The following is a 14,435-nucleotide window of genomic DNA, read 5'->3' on the forward strand; positions in this document are numbered from 1 at the left end:
CCAATTGTGGTTTCACCAGGAAACTTGACTAAGAGCTAATTTTGTTGTTAATATTGTATGAAAAGGAAAAACAAAAGTTGAAGCAAGGCAAAGCATAGACATGAAATAAAGGATGCTAAATATGGAGATGCCACGAACGAAGAAATGAGGAAAACCTCAGATGACTCAGTATACTGAAAGGAGGATACTAGTGATCCACTGTGGAGACCCCCTAAAGGGTGATGGATGGACTCAACAAAAACAAGATGACAAATGAAATGAAACGTGTGCAGAAAAAACCTCCACATGCACATCACGACAAACCCGCTTTGAATTTCAAGATGGATTTTATTATAGCAGATCAATAAAATATTACAAAGGATGCACATAGCCAGAAAAATATTTACGCCAAACCAGAAAGTGAACTGACCCCCACCACCCAAGTTCAGGCACAAATGTCCAACTGCAACATTTTCTTCTGTGTGTTAACTGGAGTTGCGAGTGTCTTGAAAAGCTGAGTTGACAAGTCGCTCTAGGTTCTGATGCTGTTGAGAGCTGCTCTTGGAGTTTCATAGTGGTTCTCTGACGAGGATCTCTTCACTGGGCTGTCTCTGTACTCGGAGCACCCCATGTCCTTCAGACGGAGAGGGGCCTCTTTTTGACTGGGAGACTTCATCTCCTCGTAGATAGGGGCCGGACTATGTGACTTCGCATTGTGGCGTGCTTTGCCCTGACAATCATTGAGAGAGGAGGAGAAGTCAAATAAAGAAAATCACAGAAGGGTAGAGACTTAACACACATTCTCAATTTCCTGTGTCAAAATCAAAGTTTGTCATTTTCTCTCAAGGCGACATCCTTAGTGGGAACTCTTAACCTGACTCTGACATGACCCTTGCCATTTCTTGGAAAAAATAAAGGCCAATTTAAGCACATAATTTAAGCAAATAATACAAATGTATTAAACTAAGAAGAAGAAGAAGAGGGTTTTTGAAAGTGTTCTTCACTGAACTTTAAGACAAACATGTTGATAACTGGCTGCACAAAGTTGTGAAACCAGTGCGGTTTCTGTGGTGAGCTGCAGATCAGCCATGATCTTAACAAACAGGTGCTGTTTGTGCTAATGCTTCAGTTAGATTTCACTCTCTTGCCCCTGTGTACGAGCATACTCAAGGTAGCACATCACAATCAAATAAAGACACTCACTTTACATAACACACATCCAGTGAGGAGCAGGAGGAGGAGGAGAACGCCCACAGCTGATGACAAAACGTACAGCAGAGAGGAGTAACTGGAGCAACCGCACCAATGACCACCTGTGGAGAAGCAGAAAGAGGAAGACATGTTTAAAATGTGAAACTCCATACCATTCCCCTTTCTTCAACACAGACACACAATCAGAATCAGAATCAGAAGTCACTTCCTTCTTAGTTTTAAGCTGCAGTTCGAATAATATATCTCAAAAGGATATCAGATAGTGTGGAAACTTCTGTAAACTTTAGGATAAACAGCTCCAAAGATAAGAATAAAAAATCCCCTAAGTGTTCATAAATAGGCAAATGTTATCAAACATCTGATAAGATTTGGTTTGCACATTAAAAGCAGGAGATATGCTAAGCAGCACAATGACCTTTAAAGCCTTAAAAACAAAGTGTACACATCCCTAAACCTGCTGAAGATTGGAGGATATCTGTTTACAGAGGGGAAAATGTAGAACATCATGACACAAATCATTACAACTTTAAAATAAGACTTCATTAGAATAATAAAACAAAAAGTGTTCAGTTGTTTCCAAATTGAAGATAAGCTTAAAGGATATACTTCACACTACATTCGGAAACAACCCCTCAATACCAGATACCATCAAAGGAAATGAGTCAGAAATATTCCTGTTCTCATCACTAGTGCTATCAGATTGATTTGGTTAGCACCTTATTAAACTTATCTCACATGCACAATATATTAATTTCTGCTATTGCCTTTGTGTTATCAGTTTTTCACATGCCTATAGAGAAAAAAAATGTGCAAAAGGCATTGGAACATTGTTGATGTGAAACTAATATAGACCATAAGCTTTGCTGGCTGTAAAAGCCCCACAGCAACACAGTGTTATTGATTACATCATCAGTGGCAGCTTCGTTAGTAAAAGCTAGAAATTTTCACAGTTAGTATGGAAAGAAGTTTTTATTTCATCTTGAACAGCAAATGCCAGCCAGCTGAAGTCACCTGGTGAGAAACCCTCACTGTGATGTGACCCACCTTGTACAGAAATAAAGAATACACGTCTCCCTAGGCTGGTACTGCTATCGGGTTGACCGTGCAGAAGCAGCTGGCAGCTGTACAAAGCACTGTCTTCTGGCTGCAGCTGCTGCAGGGTGAGGTTGTAGGTGATGCCGCCGGGGCCGGGCGCAGAGGACAACTGGACCCTCTCAACAGGGAACTGAGAGGAGGAGGAAGAACGGCTGCCGCTGTGGTGCTGCTTTGAGTTGTACAGCAGCTCTACAGGTCCCCGACCCTTCTGCCTCTTTAGAATCACCCCCTCCACGACCAAGCCTTCCCCACGTTGGGGGAGGCAGGGGAGTACCGCTGAACCCCCAGCACATCTCTCTATCACGTACTCTGGATAAGTATCCACTGACTCAGGGACATCTCCAATGGGAAAGGGAATAAAAGTCATATAATGGATATGGGTGCCACTAGTAAGGATCAAGTTCCAAATCTGATTTTATTATGTGCATGAGTCTGGCATGATATGTTAAGGAGGAAATGTGCCATACTTAGGAAAAAACAACAGAGTTTAACTGCTCTGTTAAACTTTTAAGATGTTTGAGGCACTGCTGAGACACCATGTTACGCATTTTACATCCCCAAAGAAAAAAAGCTTCATCTTAGCACTGTAATATGGTTTGGAAAGTGTAAGTGTAGTTTAATGCTAAACCTAAAATAAATCAAAAAGTACACTCACCAGCACCAACAAGGAGGAAGAATTCCGTCTTTGATGGTATCTTTTCATCTGCAGAGGAAGGATTTTCCACAACAAACTCACAGTAGTAGCGGTCTGTGTCGCTGGTGTTCAGCTGAGAGATGGTGATATTCAGAGAATGAAGGCTCGGGTCTCCACTGACACTAATGCGGCTTTTGTCAGCAGAATTGTCAACTGTAAAGTCTTCCTTGGTGTGTTTGAACAGCACTTCTTTATGATTCAGCCAGGTGCGTTTCAGGTAGACTCCCCAGGGCGCTGGGTACCTCTGTTCAATCTCACAGGGAAGAACGACAGATTCACCCTCATGCCGCTTCAAGAAGCGAATCTCACTGTGAGCTTTAAATTAAATTAAAATGACAAAAAAAGAAGAAGCACATCACAAACAGAGAAGAAGTAAACATAATTCATTTTTAGCCCAAATTTCCATAAACCTGGGGTATGCAAAATGTAAATACCAGCAATGAAGGTGTATGTGTTTGTATATGTATACAGACAGTATGCACCTAAACAAATGTTTCTAGCGAACGATAAACTTTTTATTGAGCCACTCTGTTGTACTACATGCAAAATGTGGTTTGGCATTTCTGAAATAAGGAAGACATTCACTGAAAAGGATGTTCTTCTCAAACCAAACGGTATTATGTGACAGATTTTCAGGTTACCAGTTCCACCAACTGGCACTCTACGCAAAGATCACAAAGTGGTGAACCACTTCCCATCTTTACTTTTGAAAGAGTATGCCTCTGACTCATGATAGTATTGTATAACATAATAAGTTCCACCACTCCTTTTTTATTTAAAAGGCTTTAGCTGTTACATGTTAAAAATTCAAAATTTGTTCATAAGATTCTCTCTCTACATTTTTTTCCCATTAAATGCATTGTTCAAATGATTTGCAAACCATTCTAGTTGCTTTTTAATTTCCATTTTAGATAAGCATTTTTTAAAGTGTTGGAAAAATAAAGATAATTTTCACGTATTTTCAAAACATTTCACAGGTTTTTACTGCAGTGGAGGACAACAAATCTATTAAATATGAGGAGTATTGTTTAGCAAAATGTAAAACAAATTGTATGTTTGAAGTCTAGATTACAATCTATCATTGTAATAGACATTAGACTTGCCTAGTGACTATATTTCAATTTCACACTATAACAAAAGGCAAAAAACTTCAATAAATCTGACCTGACAATTTTCACAGATTTCCAGTGCGCTCTTTTTTGCGTCTTTGCTTCTATCATTTTATCCACCAGCACTTCAAGTGACTTCAGATTCCTTCGCACAGAAATTACCCTAACCACTGTGCCGCATGCACAATTCACATTGAAAGAAAAACCAGTGATCAAACCACCACCAGCCACCAGCCTGAGGAACACAACCAAACTTACCAAACCCAATCTGCGTGATGACTAGAGCCCACAAAAAAGCAAGGTATTGGATCCAAATCATCTTTTACATCACACACTTAAGATCTTGTGGGAAGCCACTGATGGAAATCATAACAGCAGAGATGCAAGTGTAAAAAACTGAATTTCAAGTGTGTCTTACAGTAAATGAAACCAAGAGGAACTCCATTAGCTCCACCTTCAAACCTCAAGACATGCACAAGAGGAAGCGCGAACAAATGAACATCAAGACTGTTGGATCAGCTCCTCCTACAGCGATGAATTAAAGCATTTAACACCTCAGCTGAAACAGTTTAGGATCATATTAAGTATTTGCTGACCACTGGCTCTAAAGAAAGAAGCAGCATGTGCTCTCTTTTGTCTTAACTTCAATTAACTTCAATAGCAGAGCTTCATTTGCATTAATTGGGTTTCACATGTTTCGGAAAAAAACTTTCATCACATAGTATTTCTGTATGTCCCAGAGGAAATGATGCTGAAGACTTGTCCGTGAACAGGATGTGTCTGCTTTTTGATGATAATTTGCATCATTGGAGAGAGACTGGAAAATAGGTCCGGTGACTGAAGGGTGCTAAAAAGATATTTTATTACTGAAAAATTAATCAAGAAACTCAAGAAAGTACTCTGAAAACATTCAGATCTCAAGTTTTTACTGAAGAATGTAACAGAGATTAAGATATATCCTTTTTTGGGCTTTTCACAGCTTCAGTACATGTTAAATAAACTTGGTCTCAGCTATAAGACAATTGGATCATTCTTCAATATTAGCGATTCACCTTCTAACTACAGACAAAACTACAGAGTATTTCGTTAATCTAGATAAGAATCCTCATCATTTCTGACTTATGGGGAATTCCAGTTATCAAAACATTTATCATGCTATTGTTCACATTCCAATTAGTAGATATAAGAAAAACAGAACAAATAGCACAGCAGTGTAATGTCATTTGAATGCATCAACAACTGAAGCATGGTAGAAAAAAGGAGTGCATTTCGTGCAACCTCGACCTGCACAAACTAATTTCGTGCTCTAGATTTGTATCAGGAAAACCACAATTAGGTGTCAGAGGTGGCTTTATAGCATTTTTCTGAATAATGAGTCACAGTTTGAGAACTTGCTTTATTTTTGAACTGTTATCTTTACTTCAATGGCTGAATGTGGATGCATTCAAATAAAAATCTATTAAGTAAAACTATTAAAGACGCTCTCGTGATACTTCTGCAAACTACTGGTGCAAGGCCACTGTTTTCATGCTTACAACCATAAAATCAGGTTTAATAAATGCATCACTAATTCCTCTAGATGTTAACACACAGCCACAGGGTTTATTAATACTGTATTGTACACCAACTACTCGATGGCAGGTGAAACAAATACCTTGATGAAGTTTTGCACCTATGTGCAATAACATGTTTTACTTTAGGAGCCTTTTCAAAAGTTTAAGGTCACGTGACACAGAAGAGTTAAAAACAGTAAGAACAAAAGTACCTAACAAGTCAAAACAAATTTGCATGTAAAATAACTGAACAGAGGATTCATGTGACAGGTGAGGAGCGGAAACAATGCAATATTTAACCGGAAGCCAACAGAACTGCTGAAGGACTAGTGTGACGTGACTAACGGAAGGACTTGAAGTACATTTTATTTTATTTTTAAATGGGGATTAAAAAAAGCCATAGTAGCTCATCCATCACATATCAGATAATTGCAATATGTGAAGTACAGGAAATAGATGTTAAATTTTGTAACTTATTACACTAACTGAAATTAGATTTCACTGAAAGTCAAGGTTTTCACTGTTTCACTATTCTTTGACTGTTAATCAGCAGTAAAACCATAATTCTGACCTTAACTTGGGTTAACGTGCATTTAGTGATCATGAAGTTGGGGTTAAAATCTGACTAATACTCTGTGACGGAGCAGTGACTCGTAGAGGGGCAGATAGTTTCTGAATGCCTACAAGCATGAACATGTGGATGTTATAAACTAGAATGTTGTTGTTTTTTAAACCCACTAAAGAAAACAAGTGTCAACAAAACATTTCAATTATTTTTATTAAATAAAAATACATGTATTATTTCTGTACTTTATATGACAGCTTATATTCATTTTAATATCTGAAGAGGAAAGAAAAGCATCTGATACAGAAAACAGTTATGACATGAATAAGAAGCACATGTTAGACAGACTCATAGCTTTGCACAAAGAACATATTCATCTGAAATCCCCCCTTTTTAAAAAGCTTAAAAACAAAACACCTAACCAGTGTCAATACTTTCATTTTACATATTACAGACATTAGCTCTTATGTCTGAATTTAAGAGTTAGTTCACCCAAGTTTAAAACAATCTTTACCCTCAGTTCTCACCTGTGGTGTCCTGTTTTGCTTCTTTTTGGTTCAGATATTCTCGCTACAATTTTATGTCCAGGAAAAATGTGATATTTGGAGAATGTGCAAGACAGCAAGGAGAAGAAAAAAATAAATGAACTCAAGTTTAACCTAAATTTTACTGCTATATAAGACTAATCCTGAAATCATGGTGTTTTTAACCCAAAAAGAAAAACAAACAAACAAAAAAAACACTTCAGGGGAAATGCATATTATCATTTTACTTATTACAAGGAACAAAAACAGTGATGATGATTCTTGTGACTGAAGGGAACTTCCCAGAGGAGGACAACAACACGTTGGTGTGAAACATTTGACAGAAATTCTTTAATGTCAATGTGCAAAGTTAGTAAGATGCTGGAATTTACCTAGCAAGCACAAAAACTAAGAGCAATCGGGTTAGACACCACTTGCGAAATCAGGGTGAACTGACCCTTTAACAGAAGCCCCGGTGACACTGGCGGCCCATCCCACGACTACTTACCATGTTTGTAATTTTCAAACCCAGACAGGACAAGAGAGACAAACTTAGTTCACATTTCAATGTCACTTCAGGCATAGCTCTTCTGACATCACACTAATGAGCCACAACCTTGAAATCACTCACAGATGAAGTGACACTAATCATCTTAAAATCTGCTGCTGGGAGACGTGTAGTCCAAGTGTTCATGTGCTGTGGCTGATTGGTGTGAAATGTAATAATACAAGGCCTAACATCCACATGTAGAGGATGGAGCCACACTAGAACATCATCAGGTACTTACTGAGTTTTAACTGACCTGTCATGCCAGCTGATTGGGTTTTAAGGCTGAAAAGCTGATATGGATGGGCTACAGACAAAAACAAATACAAAGCAGTAAGTGATATGGGCAGAGGAAACACTGTGCCACATCAAATACCTACAAGCACTTTTTAAAAAAAAAAAAAAAAAAAAAAAAAACTGCCATTTTTTTGTTTTTAAATCCATATATGCACTACACTCAGATTTGCACACCTGTGGTGTCTGTTCTTTCACGGATTGCTTTATAGAGAGCAATCTGTAACACAGGATAACCGTAGATGTCCGACAACTATGATACGTCTAGGATTTAAAAGCATGAACAAAACCACGCAGCAACACAAGCCAGCACTGTGGTAAAGACCAGCCAAACAAAGTGCTTTTGAAAATTATAATAGGCATTGATTTACTGTCATTTTAGAAATATAATGTTAAGTGGTCAGCAGTGGTCACAAGACCCTCAGTTGTCTGTTCTTACATTTTATTTTTCCTATACAAATGACAGTGCTAGTTACTCTTAAAAAAAAAAAAAAAAAAAAAAAAAAAAAAAAAAAAAAAAAAAAAGAACTGCAGGGAGAAAGAGACTGCAGAAATAAGCACTACACTGCAGACAGTGATTAACACTATAATGAAGTCTAAAGTAAATAGCAAAGTCCTCACCTTAAAAAACAAATATGTTAAACTCAGAGCTGCTGCTGTTGGCTTTGTTTTGCTTTCCCTCTTCAATGCATAATAGAGAGATGACCATGACAGACACCAACGTTATTAAAGCAGTCAACTGTGTGTGTGCGTGTGTAGGAGTTAATGGGTCAGAAATGAAACTTAGCTTTTCCTTCATTGCAGACTGGGTGTACTGCAACTGTATTGCTTAGTTTTCAGTTAACTCCATCATATCACAGGTACCATGCAGTATTTTGGAACAAAAAGTTAGCCAACATCTCAGTTTTTGGCTGGAAGTACAAACTTAAAGCATGTGAAATCTTTATTCGGTTACTGAATTTATGTAAAGGATTTTTTAAAATTTATTTTTAATAATCAGTCTATTATTAAGGCAATGATGGATGCACTCAACAAAAAACAGATGATGGCAAACTTGGTCTTTGTCTACCTGATAAGATTCTGCCATTAAACAAATCCCTAAGCTGTGCAGAAAAACAAAAGATATCAGTACAAACCTTCATGACTCACCTCCACGCACGTCAGGACAAACCAGCATTGGATTTCAAGATGGATTTTATTACAACAGATTGATAAAACATTACAAAGGATGCATACAAGTAGACTTAGGACCAGGAAATACTTAAATCAAACCTGAAAAAAAGAATAAAACTAGAGCCTGATGAGTCATGGAGTTTATAGACTATGTAACTGTAACCAGTTTCTGAGACCCTCACCAACCAAGGTTGGGGACGAATGTCCAACAGCATCTAAGCATGCTGTGAGGGCCTCAATCATTCCACCCAAAAAAATAAACAAAAATAAGATTAAATGTTTACAAGAGAAACTTGCCTTTGTAAGGAGTTGGTACGTTCATGAAACTCCAGCAGCTTCAAAAGAAATATGAATCATTTAAACACACTTCACTTCTATGAACCTGAGTGAAACCTAAGGGGAAAAATATATCCTCACATGTAATTAGTTAACAACGTTATAGTTGTTAAAAACTTATGTGGTGTTTGGCTCTTTTCAAATAAAGATGTTACGTTAAATGTCCATGTGTTCTAACAAATATTTGTCTTCACCACCGTTGGTCTTTATGCTCTTTGCTTGCAGCTAGGTTTGAAAAAGCACAAGGGTGATAGAAAGGTGTTAACCTCAAACCTAATGTGCAGGTTGCTTTGCTGCTTCAGTAGCGTCCAGCCGGAGACATGACGGGAGGCCTCATACCCATGGGAGGGCCTCCCTGGTAAGGGGGCACCATGGGAGGCCCCTGCCCATATGGAGGCATCCCTCCAGGCATGTAGCCTGGCATGCCCTGAGGAGGGGCACCATACTGACCTACAGAGAGAAGAGCACGGAGTGTTTTAATGCTACTGTTCAAAAGGACATTGATCTCACCTGCTGTGCACCATACACCTTCCCGTCCAAATCTACAAAATTCAATTAATTATATTTTTAAAACAGCCAAATATACTTGGTTTTTTTCTGTTGCTGTTTTTTTTTTTTTTTTTAATTGAACACCTACTTGACAGAGGCTGCTGAGAAAAAGCTAAGCTTTCAATGAAATGTGAACTAAAATGATCCACAGACAGGTAATGAGCACAAGCTGGTAGAACAGTATGTTACACAAAAAATGAGTTTGCTAGAACAGAGAAACAATTTTGTACACTGCCAAAAAAAAAGAAAAAAGAAAACAAAAAAGAAAAGGAAAAAAAAAAAGCATTTTCTTACCATGTATGGGATGCCTCATGCCTGGCTGCTGTGGTGGCAAGCCTTGCTGTGGGGGCATTATACCACCCACAGCTGCCACTGGGGGAGCAGCCACATGGGCCTGACCAGGTCTTGGTGCAAGACGCTGGTAACGAGGAAGTTGGGCCTTCATCTCTTCCTGTTGGCAGGGACAACGCACAGAACAAACATTCAGACTAAAGAAACTTTGTTATGCCCCTTTACAGTACAAAAAAATGATGAGGAACTTGTACCAATGTTGACGTGCCCTGATTTCAGACTGAGGATGTTCAAGTTCAGAATCATCCTTTAACATAACCACAAAAGAAGAACTACTAAGTAGTATTAAGGATGTGCAACCAAAGTGTTTCGCTTCAAACATATTCTGAATATGTAGCTGAATTATGATCAAGATATACAGAATCAAGCTGGTGGTCAAATACTGCACCAGTCTATTGTCTATTGCCCAATGTGCTATTATAAATATGTATCAGTCATTACTTACTGTGAAAAGGGCAAAATAGAAAGCTCAAGCAACTTACCAGTGAGATATCCTCATCAGGGTGGATCAACTTACTAGTTGCACTCGTGGTGGTGAGGGTAGCAGGCTTACTGGTCACTGTGGCTGGGGGTTTGGCCACAGTGCTGCTAGAGGGATTAGAAGAAGTGGAAGAAGAAGAGACAGAGGGCTGGGTGTAGGCAGGGAATGTTGCTTTGGGTGGGTCAGTGGAGGCGGCCGTGCTGAGGGAACTTGAAGCTCCTGCGACTCCTGGAACAGTCTGCTGGGCCTGTGCAAAGACACCATACATATAACTGATTTTTTTTTTTAATTAATAATAAGATACTAGCTTAATGTTGCAATATGCAAAAAAGGAATGAAAAATAACCCCAAAATAAATTTTAAAAATTACAGTGAAAAGATGACATCTCAGTAACAACATTAAAAAAAATGAAAAAGTTACCTAATCATTTTATTTAAGCTTTACATTTTAAAGCACTGTAATGTACAAGTATATTCATGACTTGGTTATTCTGAAGCTTAAATACACAAATTATACATGATTTCAATAATCCCAATTAATTTGTTTCCATTTTATTTTAATTGGAACAAAGCTGTTGCACTATTTTGTCTCAACCACAGTGCAAATTTTACATTAAATGGAGAAGAACTAGAAGTATCTATAGCACTTCAGCTGGGAAGAACTCGGGTTAAGGGAGAAAAACAAAAATCTTGCAAAATCTGTTAAGTACTAATTGCACCATGCTGCTGAGGTTGAGAGAGAGTGAAAGATTCTAAATAAAGTTCATGTAAATCTCGTCTTAGGCCTATTTTAACTAAAGCGCATGCACACTAATGAAGCTCACAAACAAAACATGTCAGTACTTGTCAGAGATGCCCATCCTGTGACACCACCTTTATGGCCAGCATGGCTATTTTAGTGCACAAGTAGACTTATGAAGCAAATATGGTTAGTATCCAGCCATGTTTAAGTTTGCAAATTCAGAATTTACAGGCAGTGTTAATAAATATTCAACATGCAGCTGCCAGAGCACAGAATCCTGTCTGTGAGCATACTTGTAGCATATTAGGAAAGGGAGGCTGGGGAGACGCAGACTGAGGGTCTGCAGATGGAGAGGAGACAGCTGCTGTGCTGCTGTGAACACCAGAGCCCATCTGCAGCATGGTGGAAAGGAAACCACAGCGTTGGCATGTAACATGTCTACATTTTTTTTTAATCTGAATTTTACCCTTTACAACATACCCTAAACAAGGTTAGAAAAGGGAAGGGACACATCAGAAACAAGAACAAATGGGAAATAAAATATGAGGGGTTTTTTTCCCCTGCTATACAAGACTAATTTTAACCAGCTTATCTGAGTGGGGTTTCTTTTATGTTCTACTTCTGACCATTTGTTTATCAATCAACCAGAAATGTAGCAAATATGAGCAAGTGACACAGATTCCAAGCCTAAATTTTGATCCTGGAAAAATCCTGTTATGTATACAACGTCATCATAAAACACCCTGTTGACGGTTTAATTCCAGATAAAGTAAACTACATTAACAACATGAGACCTAAGAAAACAATAACATCTATTTGAGGCAAATGTCTAAAGAAGTCACTGCATGTGTGTTAGTGGGGTTACAATGCCCACCTGTGCTGCACTGGGGAAGAGAGGTTTGGTGACAGCTGGCTGGGCCGCTGGTGCTGCTGGTCGAGTGACTGCAGGGGCTGGGGCCATGTGAGGAATTCCTGGCCTTGGGGGTATATGGGGTGGGACTGCTGTAGGATGAACCAGAACCAGAATCAGAAGTGTTTAAATGATCACATTTGTCAAATTTAGTTCTTTGTGTAATATAAGTTCAATGGTTGTTTCTGAAATGCAAGCACAACTCACCCGGAGGTATCCCTGGCATCATTGGGGGCATCATCCCTCCCATTGGCATCATACTGCAAAAAGCAGAGACCCACAGAAAATTGGACACACTGATCTGACTGTGAACTACAGTAAAACTGCATTTCAGTTAGCTCCGTGATTGTATTATCCCTACAGACAAAACACTGGATAGTAAAGTTACTATTAAATCAAAAGTTAGTAAATGAATTACCCTGGTGGCATTCCAGGCATTGCAGGAGGCATGCCATGCATCATGTGAGGAACACCGGGCATCATAGGAGGCATTCCTGTAACAACGGGTTAGAGAAGATTTATTTAGTAATAACTCATCATGCCACACAAACAACCAAACAAGTAGGCAGATAAACACAGCAAAAGGATACACATACATAAACTACATTTTCACAGGCTCCATTTAGTTTCTTGAATGATTTCAGTCATATATTTAGATATTTGTGGCAAAAAACTGAAGGAGTGTGTTAAAAGCATACATGACAAATCATCTATAGGGTTAAAATAGATACAACCGCTGAACAAAAATTATTTGTTGGTGCTCTCTGGTGGACAAACTGCATTAATACTGGCAACTTTTTAAGAAGGTAGCTAAAAACTTACTAAAAAAATACTAAGATATGTATACTGAGGTGGATTTGTTGGTTAATTATGGGTCATGCGTACCCAACAATTACACCAATTATCTGAGATTGTGGATGAATTTAGAGACATTTGTGGATGCTAGATTTCCTAGCATCAGAATTACAATTCAATTGGAAAGAAAAAGAATACTTTTAAACTGAAATAAACCTGGAATGAACTTTAACTTCTATCGACTGGCAAAAGGAAATGAAAAGGATGTGAAGAATGGCGACATGAGAAAACTACTGCAAAACAATTCAACACAATAAGGGTTTTAGTTAAAAAGCAGAACTGCAACTGGAATTAAAAGTTGATCAGCTGCTAAGCCCGTTTCATATGTGTAGTTGCTGCATAGATTTTTAAGTTTGTAATAAACAAACAAACAAATAAATAAATAAATAAATAATCCTTGCCTTGATATCCTGCAGGAGGAATCACTGGTCCTCCAGCCACAGGAGGGATCCCAGGTTGTGCCATTGGAGCAGCATAGCCTGCCTGGGCCTGGACCACAGTGACCTGCTGAGCTGACGGTCCAGCTTCATCATCATCAGACTCATCAGAGTCATCCTGATTGTTTGACTTCTTCTTTTGACTCTCTGAAAATAGAAAATGTTGACACCTAAGCAAAATCTTATGTAACCCATACCATAACACTATATTAGATTACTAAGACTCATGCATCATATTACAAGCCCTATACAGGTTTTAGTCAACATAAGCACAGCCCTTGCATAGGTGAACAAACCTTGTGATTTCTGTTCTAACGTTCGCCTTCGTTCCTGCATGTCTTTATCTGGAATTCCCTCCATGCCATAGATTTCCAGCTCGATGTCTGTTCTTCCTGGAATTGCATTTGGTACGCTGTCAATCGTCTCTTTGTGCACCTGAAAAATATGCAAAGTGAGTCACCACAAACTCGAATAACTACTCGATTACCTGTAACTACTTTTTTTATTTTAAACAAAGATGCTACAAATATTAATAAGGTTATTAATAATTAAAAACCCATACCTGCATGCAATGAATAGCCAAGCCAGGGCCAGTGTACAACTTCTTGTGGCAAATGTGGCATTTAAAATGTTTTGCCTTTTGATGCTGAATGAGGATCTTTTCATCGTCGAAGTCTCGATTACAGTACCTGGAAACTGAAGTTAAGGACTGCCCAGTAACACTGTACATGATCGAAATTCAGCGACCATACAAGCCGGCAAAATAACATAAGAACTGCTTAAAATAACCATCACTCTTACTAATTAGCGCAAATCGTCTGGTTACACAAATCTAAAGACGGATCAGTCCTGAAGATTGAATCATAAACGAAGCTAAATGCTAACAGAGCCGTTAATATCCAAGGTATTATTCGCTTCCTGTAACCAGCACCACGAACCCAAACTCTACTAAAAATGAAATACAAACCATGCCGAGTATTTTACAGCTTTAAAAATATCTCATTAAGTAAAAACCAATCAGCAAAACTC

At 38.4% G+C, this 14,435-nt stretch overlaps 2 protein-coding genes across 5 annotated transcripts; both read right to left on the minus strand.

Annotated features, from left to right (window-relative positions):
• Nucleotides 1–327: 327 nt before the first annotated feature.
• On the minus strand, nt 328–8,052 carry LOC134623523 (uncharacterized). Of its 2 annotated transcripts, none has more exons than XM_063468621.1 (5): nt 7,535–8,052; nt 2,942–3,295; nt 2,236–2,625; nt 1,183–1,292; nt 328–709 (listed from the first exon to the last, which is right to left on the minus strand). In XM_063468621.1, the coding sequence occupies exons 1-5, from the start codon at nt 7,539–7,541 to the stop codon at nt 512–514; spliced, it is 1,059 nt and encodes a 352-aa protein (XP_063324691.1). In that variant the 5' UTR covers nt 7,542–8,052; the 3' UTR covers nt 328–511. The 2 variants fall into 2 exon arrangements, with proteins under 2 accessions (XP_063324691.1, XP_063324690.1); XM_063468620.1 differs by lacking the exon at nt 7,535–8,052 and adding an exon at nt 4,348–4,484.
• Nucleotides 8,053–8,697: 645 nt separating this feature from the next.
• LOC134623524 (BUB3-interacting and GLEBS motif-containing protein ZNF207-like) lies at nt 8,698–14,071 on the minus strand. Of its 3 annotated transcripts, XM_063468622.1 has the most exons (10): nt 13,969–14,071; nt 13,703–13,841; nt 13,371–13,553; nt 12,533–12,608; nt 12,322–12,374; nt 12,079–12,206; nt 10,464–10,709; nt 9,925–10,081; nt 9,355–9,531; nt 8,698–9,080 (listed from the first exon to the last, which is right to left on the minus strand). In XM_063468622.1, the coding sequence occupies exons 1-9, from the start codon at nt 13,972–13,974 to the stop codon at nt 9,380–9,382; spliced, it is 1,140 nt and encodes a 379-aa protein (XP_063324692.1). In that variant the 5' UTR covers nt 13,975–14,071; the 3' UTR covers nt 8,698–9,080; nt 9,355–9,379. The 3 variants fall into 3 exon arrangements, with proteins under 3 accessions (XP_063324692.1, XP_065325931.1, XP_065325930.1); XM_065469859.1 differs by having other exon boundaries at nt 8,698–9,531; nt 12,079–12,203; XM_065469858.1 differs by having other exon boundaries at nt 8,698–9,531.
• Between the last annotated feature and the right edge of the window lie 364 nt (nt 14,072–14,435).

The sequence above is a fragment of the Pelmatolapia mariae genome, unplaced genomic scaffold, assembly GCF_036321145.2.
Source record: "Pelmatolapia mariae isolate MD_Pm_ZW unplaced genomic scaffold, Pm_UMD_F_2 NODE_ptg000718l+_length_27568_cov_1, whole genome shotgun sequence".
In the NCBI taxonomy this organism is placed as follows: Eukaryota; Metazoa; Chordata; class Actinopteri; order Cichliformes; family Cichlidae; genus Pelmatolapia; species Pelmatolapia mariae.

What these genes read in the sequence shown, in the direction of transcription:
- LOC134623524 (XM_063468622.1), bottom strand. An exon ending in TCTTCCCCAGTGCAGCACAG is followed by an intron (nt 10,710 to 12,078) that starts GTGGGCATTGTA and finishes GTCTTTGCACAG; the next exon opens with GCCCAGCAGACTGTTCCAGG. An exon ending in CTGATGAGGATATCTCACTG is followed by an intron (nt 10,082 to 10,463) that starts GTAAGTTGCTTG and finishes CCCTGCCAACAG; the next exon opens with GAAGAGATGAAGGCCCAACT.
- LOC134623523 (XM_063468620.1), bottom strand. Translation starts at nt 4,408, where the DNA reads ATGATTTGGATCCAATACCTTGCTTTTTTGTGGGCTCTAGTCATCACG. An exon ending in CTTCCTCCTTGTTGGTGCTG is followed by an intron (nt 2,626 to 2,941) that starts GTGAGTGTACTT and finishes TTCCCATTGGAG; the next exon opens with ATGTCCCTGAGTCAGTGGAT. An exon ending in ATTCTTTATTTCTGTACAAG is followed by an intron (nt 1,293 to 2,235) that starts GTGGGTCACATC and finishes GCTTCTCCACAG; the next exon opens with GTGGTCATTGGTGCGGTTGC.